Below are 8,554 nucleotides of genomic sequence, written 5' to 3' on the forward strand. Positions count from 1 at the left end.
ATTAAGTTAGAAATAAAAGGATAATAATCCAAAATGGTCATTCTGGCAGTGATACCATTAGTATTACAGTACTTGGAAAAATATAAATGTACCTTTCATGTAATTTGGACAGTTTAGGTTATATTTTAATTTTAGTGAGTGCAAACCAAAGTACATCATATACAGTATGCCAATGCTGATAACTTCACATTAGAAGGCAAAAATGCTTTACAACACAAACAAAAGTTCCAGTTTTTATAATATCAAGTGGTCTTAATTTATTGCGGCTTATTTTCAATAATTACACATGTAAACGAATAAAAACAAAGTATTAAGAAGCTTCCCTCATTCTATAATAAAAGATAGGAAGCAGCTGTCCGAAGAACATGGCTCACTTTGATTTAAAGGCAATTTGGATCCTGAGCAAAGACGTGTGCAAAAAAAAAATAAAATAGGAAATCCTATGTAGAAAAAATTGCGACACCTGCTCCACTTATCTCTGGAGTATTTCCATGCATTAAAGTAAGAAGGTAAGGTAAACTGAATTGGTCAAACTACAGGTTTGTAGCTTAACACGCTACAACAGCTCCAATAAAAACAAGTCCAAAGGAGTTCATCTCAGTGCTTCTTTTCCATCAGAGCATCCTCATCAGGTCATCTCATCAGAAGTAACAAGGCACTGGAGGAAGACAAAATAAGTATGATGTTAAATACAACACATTTATTTTGGCTCTCATCAGAACACTCAAGAGTTTATCCTTACATGAGAGTAACTATTCTTCAGCCTTATCCGTTTCTTTGTTGTCCTTGTGAGAGCACGTCTTCTTACTGTCTAAAACATCAGTCTTCACCTGCCCCAGAGATCGCAGTAGACACATGGTGTCAAACCCCTCATCATCAGCCTCTTGCAACAATTCAAGCACCTGTGGAAGAGACATTTTTCTAATTTTCCTAAGAAGAAAGGAACAACACAAACAAGTGCCCATGCTTCACCCACAGTTTTAGTGTTGAGACGCACCTGCAGACACTTAAAGGACTTAAGTGCGCTCAGGTTCTCATGCAGAAACAGCAGATAGATACTGAGGTCATTGTAGACGGGGGTGACCAGACCCAGAGCACCAAATCCTGGCAGCATCTCATAAGGCCGAAGGAAGCTGGAGCTTTGACGTGCTGGCCCAAGAGCAGCATACACCACTAATGGAGCAAGAATCACATACACTCCAAGGTTGATATAGCTGAGAAGCCTGAAAACACCAACTGCAACAAGCTTACACTGAACAGGAGACGGCACCATACTGTCGTTCTTCAGCACTCCTGTCCGCAGGTCACACGGAAACTCATCCGTGAGAGAAGCTAGCAGGATGTAATAGCCAAGGTAGATACATGCAAGCAGGAGGATCAGCAGAGTCAGTCCCCGACATGCCAGGTACTTGACCACAAGTCTGTGAGAGAAGCGCTTGGTCTTTAAATACTGCTCCACTAAAGGGTATTTAAAGCAGCCTTCAGTCAGGTCCGAAGCACTGCAGCAGGAAAAAGGTAAATGAACAATTAGCATGAGATAAAATGACTTCAGTTTCATAGCACTTTGTGGAAAATAGTTTTTAAACTACATTTTGGGTTTTTTAATGATCACTAATATTCAAAAAATGCCCCACTTTGTATGTCAGGAGTGAAAGACAAGCATTTCTCCCTGCCAGCTTTGCTTCTTTAACACTACCACAAGATGGCACCAAAGATGCCATCACTCTTCAGCAGATACAAAATGAAAAGAATTCAGATGTCCTGTGTACTGCTGCCTACCTTTCACCAAATAGCAGGAAGACCCAGTTAGCAACAATAAAATAAATGAAGCATTTAGCAGCTTTAAAAATGTGAGTGTAGGATGACTGAATGTTCTCTACACGAATACAAATATGGTACATTTCTCTTATATTTTTACTTGTACATATCTGAGATTCTTTTCAACCTTTTCGATTTGGATTTATTTATTATTTATATTGTAAAGCCCGATGGCGAGTAAATGCACCGAAATTTCGTTCTGGTGTGCACTAACAGTTGTATGTTCTGAATAACAATAAAGTGGCTATTCTATTCTTTTCTATTCTAAATGACGTCTCTATAAACTGGCTGCATGTGTAAATTAATGGCCTCATATGTGTAGTTTGTCGTCAAAGTTCAAGCTAGCTCATACTATAATAAAAAAGTGGTAGACCAACATTTTAAATAAATACCTTCAGAAGACTTTGAAAAAAGGAGTCTCCCAGTCTAATCACCTGCCAAAATCTACAAGAGTAAAGCAGTTGAGTACATTGACTGTAGGTGATAACAAGGTGTTTACCTCTGTGTGCCTTCGGGTGCATCCTTGCTATCTAAAGAGGCTAAATTCTTGGCTAGTCTGATGGCACGATTATAAAAGCGGTCTAGCTCCTCCATGATAAAGCTGAGATCAGAGGAGAGGTGCGGAGCTGCTGTGAAGCGCCAGAACAAGGCGGGGATGTACATGAGGATGGCCAGTGAGAGCAGGATGTATGGGAAGAACTGTGGAAGTCACAGAAAGGAAGACAAATGTATTAGTAGCTTTATTTTGGCTAATATTACTTTATAATGTTTATTCTTTTAATATTATAAAGAAAATAATGTCTTTGCCGTTCTTTGGTGCCCTCGCAGATGTTTTAGGAAGCACTCATCTGGCAAAACTTGATTATTATGTTTAATTTGATCATCACCAGATTATGATGTGGGTATATACAAGGTTGTAGTTCGTTTCAGTGTCTACTAAGTAGTTGTTTAAATAAATTTGTAATGTGCCTAGCATCTGTTGAAAATATGAGACTTATTTCATTATGGTTAATGTAATATCTAATTTAGCTATTCGAAGACCTACAAAATGAAAATTAATGACGTTTTACAAATGAAGAGGTAATTAATTAACAGAAGTATTAATCTGCCAATAAATTATAAAAAAAACCCATTAACAACTGATAAAAAAAACCCAAGTGATAAAAATAGCATTTCATTAAATTAAAACTGACATATAATCAGCAATGCACTAGTTATAAATTCGATTTCTAGTATAATTAGATTTCAGCATAGTATTATGTTTATTGTGCAGGTATAAATGAGCATACTATATGTGTAAAAGATTTATTGCACAGGTGTGTATATGTTTCAATACAAATTCCTGCACTTTAACATAACATTGCACCTTTTTTATAAACATGTCCAGTGCATTTGCTGTCTGTGTTTGGTTATACTGTGTGTACCTTGTGTAGCCACAGTGGCGAGCTGTCTGCTTGCTGCTGCACTGCTGCCCAACAAAAAGAGTCCACGTATCCAGCCTGTCTCCAGGAAAAGTTAGTGGGAGGAAAGCAGCTGATCTGGGTGCCTGAGGACCCAGAGGAAAACAAAGAATCAGTGCTAATGGGTGGCTTGTTTTTTCAGAAAAATTAATGCAGCCTTCTTTTTTCTGCACTCATGGTCCAGTTGCTTTGAATTGCTTTCAGCATATTTTGAGCCAATAATTACGTCATCGCCTGTTGTGGCAGGGATTCAAAGTATGCACAATTAAGAAAAAAATGCCCCTCATACTCAGTGGACAGGAACATCTTCCATGTGTTTTCTGTTCACTAGATACAACCACACCAACTATCAGTTATTTGAGCTCCAGCATCAGAGCAATGACCTTTTGATGTTTAGCAAAAGTGCAAATTTTGAAATTTTGTAAATAAAACAAAATAAAATGTAAGATGACAGTCGTCATTTTGGTGTCCTGACTTCTTTTAAATACAGTCTGTGATCCTGTTGCCATGCGTTAACTTGTATTGTTTGGGTTTTACCTCTCCCATCTTTTCACGCACTTGTTTGGTATTTTATTATTTATGTAACTAACCTTTGGAACTAAGAAACTGGAACTAAGAAGTAAATTCACTGCTTTTCTGCAATTTTCATACTTAGCCAAGCCACCCAAATTCCCACACGGGACCCTGTGGCATGCTGATGTTTGACACCCATCCTATGGCATCCCATTTCTGCTTAAAAATAAGCCAATTCACAACTCAGTGTTTCTATAGCTCAGAAGACTTTCCTTCCTGCAGCTATTTTTTTTGTGACTGCCACACTATTTTTAATTGGGAACATTAATAATAGATTTTGAACCACTTTGCATTTCAACCTCAGAAGCACAACAGTAGTTCCCACAAGGCTTGCAGAGTAATGATCCATCTGGTCTGATTATGGACAGTGTGTTGGACTATGAGCATTGTGACCTAAGGGGATTATGTAGATTTGTGAAACTGCTGATGGAGCTAGATTTTTGTTTACACTCCAGAGGGAGGTATGCAGATCAAACTTGTGCCATATGTGTTTGTGTCTTTTCTCGCACTCATTGCATTCAGAAACAAGCTCATCCATGAAAAGAACACGTGTGTCAGCATGCCACTGTTTTCACCATCATCATCATCAGCACCAGCAGCAGCTGCAGAGGCAGCAGGATGCTTGCCTCACTGTCTGGGAGTGAAAGGAGCAGACGGGTGGAGACTCAAACCACACCTTCTTCCACACCTCTGTCCTTCTGCATAGTAAAACACTCATCTTCACCCTACACTCTATGTCAGTTTGATTTTATTTAAGGAACAATAAGTTTCCCTGCCGGGATTGCATTTTCCCACATAATGAAACTGTCTCTTCACACATTTAACTCACCCACTGAGACCTCCTGAGCAAAGGCGAGCGAGATGAGGAACAAAGGCAGTCCCACCGCCAGAAACGTGACTATTTTGTCCACAGCCAACTCGAGACGGATGCCTTTGTACTTGGTCTCCGTCGGGTCCTTTAACAAAAAGTCGGAAAAGACGTACTCGGTGGCTACGTGTGCGATCGCCATGTCAGACGGGAACAAAAAGTCGGTGCCGTCTAATTGATGGGAGAGTCCGTTTCTTTTCAATTAAGCAAACAGCTTCTGGTGTTTCAACGATGTCGAGTCGCTCTCACGGTGGATAGTGTATGTATAAAAGGACAAAAATAACGGACCCACGTCCGTTCACAACGGGGCTGATGGTTGAACCTGTTTCCCTGCCTACCCCAGACATCAACGGGAGGGGAGGGGGGGTCTGCCAGCCACTAGGGAGCGCTATTGTTCCGTTATACTCGACCGCTCAAAGCTTCTTTTTTTAAAAACGAACAAACAAAATAAACCAACAACAAAACTTTGGGGGGCAAAGGTGGGGCTTCTATACAGACATTCACTCCACATTACACCGTATCTATGCCAACTAAGAATAATTAATTAAATTAACACCCACATCACCGTACTCTGGAAGAAAGCTGGAAAGAATTCTGGCAGGAACAGAGACAACACGCAAGAAAGGCCCACGATAGTCAGGCTGAGGGTTTCCATGAGAAGATAAGTAAGACTATCAATAACAATGTTATTAAGATACTTCCTACCAAATGAAAACAACCATTAATTCAACAGTGCTTCCTTTCAGAATGTAATACCACCATTAGAACACTGCATTGCTATGTTTTCATAAAGACATAATGCTCCACCAACAAAAAACATTGCTTAATATTTTGCATGTTTAATCTATAAAAGCAATAATAAATGATAAGCAATAATAACATAAAAAGCATACTGATGGTATGGTCTGAGTATGTATCCTTGGATGTTGTGACTACATGTCGTTTTTGTGTGTGTGTGTCAATGGAAAATTGTACTTAGTAGTCAGTATAATCTTTTAATGATATAAGTTTGCATATGGTAGAATACTGCATGTAATCATTTGTGTTTAGAAGTATATAGTTGGTGGCATATTGAAAGAATATCTCATCCTAGGAGGTCTGTAACATTCCAGGGTGTTCTGGCGTTCACCCCCACATCCTAGGAGCATGGGAGAGGTTGTACCTTGTCTTATTGTTTTACGGTAGGATTAATGTAGCTATGTCAGTTTTAGTCTAAGTGCTTTTTTACATATAGATGAACTGTTGGTATTTCCAGACCAGCAGGTTAAGGGAAGTCGTTTATGAGGTCACACTCTGAAACACACATACACACACACATACACACACGTACACCTCCACATTCCAATGTAAGGAACAAACGCTCACTGAAGCATATAAATAAAGACCAGGGCAGTCCTCGGGGCGAGTCTCAGTTCTGGAGGCTGCCCTTGCTAGCAAGAAGTTCTGTGTGTTTCTCTTCTCTGAGTCTCTACTGAAGAAGTGTTTTAGAGTATATCTCTTAACAGTGTGTGTGTGTGTGTGTGTGTGTGTGTGTGTGTGTGTGTGTGTGTGTGTGTGTGTAACACAAAATATTACCATAGTCTTAGTGGGCATGTGCTGGAATAAGAGCATGTGAAATTTACGACACACTGTGTTGTAGAACAGTAAGTAGAAAAGTAAGCACTTATAGAAGTAACATTTAATGATTACTTGTCTAGCTCAATAACAGTCAGTGTGTTAGAGTCTATAACCATGCAATGGTTGGTCCAGGGTGACTGAATCTTTTAAGCTCAATTATATTGTTGCACAGTGTTATATTTTGAAGTAAAGGCATGCCATGGAAGTAAAAGTTATTTCCAGCATGAATTTTGATATACGTTGACCAAACAAAATCACAAAGCTGCACGTGCTTACATAATACATAAACATATGTAGGATGTAAATAATAAGACTGAAAAATGGTATATTGCACGGTAGGACTGAGTCGTTATATTTGTTTGAGCAGTGTAACATGTATATATATGAGGGCTGTAAACATGTGGAAGGGAACAATAGAATGATGTACTTTGGATTATATTGTTTGTTTGGTTTTTTTTGACAGATTATGAAATTTACATAAGTAAATGATTAACAATAAATTCCAGAAAGCAATGAGAATATCGCACATCGGATTTTGAATGTGAGGAAAAGGATTTTAAATTAAATTCTAGATTTAAAAGGGAGTCAATGAAGAAGAGTTAGAAGAGTTCATCTGCAGGTAATAGCCTACATAACTATGAGAAACATTCTCTTATCCATTTTTATATTATCATAGAAATTTCCACTTCCAATTTTAGCCTAAAAATACTGTAAAACTAATATAATATCCTGTAACAGTAAGAGTCTACTTCCCAAACTTCTCTACAATACACTTTGTGCAGTAAATAATAAAACCCAAATGTGTAAGTATGAGATATTAGCCTTAAAGATATAAATCTCAAAAAACACCAAAGGATAAAAACAAAAAAACAAAAAGAAATCAGAGGTAAGAATCATATCTTTAAAATAGTCACTTACGACATAAATTGATTATAACAATAAGATATAAAGAGCTTCATTGTACGTACCTGTTCACATCAAACCTCAACTTGTGTTACATTCAGTGATCTGTGTCCCCTGCCAAAACGACAGAGGACTGTCAGGAAGAGGGCTAAGCCTCCATCATTGGTCCTCACGAGTCATGAACATATACTACATTTCCATCAAGGCAGTGCAATCTAAAAAGAAAGAAAAGACTAGAAGATGCAAAGGCGCAAAGAAGGACGACCTGCCCTGCAAAGCATGTAAAGCAGTCTATGGAGACAAAAGTGACCCAAAGGCCACTGAGGAGTGGATCAGCTGCGAACTGCAGCACCTGGTTCCATGAGACTTGTGGAGAAGAAAATGGCATCTGTGCTGATGATGGATTCTTCTGTAAAGACTGTCTTTAAGAATCTGTCTTTTTGAAAATGGAAGATGCAGTTGTTATGAAAATACTCTAATAATTCATTAATTCTTGTTGTTTTTGTAATGCCAGTGTTGTTATTCATGAATTATTAAATCAACACTTGAATGTGTTATGCTTGTGAAAATGAGTTCAAATTAAAGCTGATTGATTTGTTATTGAATTGTTTTACAAGAAATAACTGGTTTCTCTTACAATTTAAATGGCTCATGTGAGATTATTCTGTTGTCATATGTTATCTTATATCTGTAGTTAAAGTAGTTGAATTATGATAACAGCTGTGGGACATATATTATCCTTTAGTTTAGATGGTGTGCTGTGTATGTAGTTTAGTTCTCATTATACTTTTGGGTTAAAAGAACATATTCATTTAGTAGTTCATTAGATAAGTGTGCATCACTCTGTATCCTTGATCTGCTGTGAATGTCTCACATTGTGTTCTTGACATGTTTTACTGCTGAATCATGAAAAGAAAGGTTGTATGCAGGAGACTCTGTGTCTAGGACAGGGGAGATAGACCACATTCCATACCCCCACCTTTACAGAGAGCAGAAAGACAGGGAGCTGAGGTCATAACTTAGGCGCCGTAACAGAGAAAGAATGTGAATGTTTAGGCTTTTACGACTAGGTGGGGGCCACTAAGGCTATAAGAAGCGGAGTAGCCCGTCACCATTTTGAGACATGCTGTGACCCTCTGCAAGCATCTCTCCCGTCCGGACGTTCTTATGCTCTTAAGTGTTGAATTGTATGGAAATAAATGATTGTTGATTGAGCATTTATACACCGAGTATTGTCCTTCCTTCAGCCCAAAGATTAAAAGAATTGGGAGATTTCAACACTCATTTTAGCTGATGAGTGGCTCATCAGGCCCAC

At 38.4% G+C, this 8,554-nt stretch overlaps 1 protein-coding gene across 2 annotated transcripts; it reads right to left on the reverse strand.

The window, feature by feature from the left end:
• Positions 1 to 118: 118 nt before the first annotated feature.
• On the reverse strand, positions 119 to 6,013 carry LOC146668657 (pannexin-1-like). 2 transcript variants are annotated; one of them, XM_085410626.1, is made up of 7 exons: positions 4,681 to 6,013; positions 3,243 to 3,364; positions 2,318 to 2,517; positions 1,252 to 1,499; positions 998 to 1,173; positions 743 to 902; positions 119 to 658 (listed from the first exon to the last, which is right to left on the reverse strand). In XM_085410626.1, exons 1-6 carry the CDS (start codon positions 4,859 to 4,861, stop codon positions 753 to 755), a joined length of 1,077 nt encoding a protein of 358 aa, XP_085266752.1. In that variant the 5' UTR covers positions 4,862 to 6,013; the 3' UTR covers positions 119 to 658; positions 743 to 752. The 2 variants fall into 2 exon arrangements, with proteins under 2 accessions (XP_085266752.1, XP_085266751.1); XM_085410625.1 differs by having other exon boundaries at positions 120 to 658; positions 998 to 1,499; positions 4,681 to 6,011.
• Between the last annotated feature and the right edge of the window lie 2,541 nt (positions 6,014 to 8,554).

Source organism: Rhamphochromis longiceps, linkage group LG6, assembly GCF_057381845.1.
Source record: "Rhamphochromis longiceps isolate RC_006_pf linkage group LG6, R_longiceps_female_GT1.1, whole genome shotgun sequence".
Lineage (NCBI taxonomy): Eukaryota > Metazoa > Chordata > Actinopteri > Cichliformes > Cichlidae > Rhamphochromis > Rhamphochromis longiceps.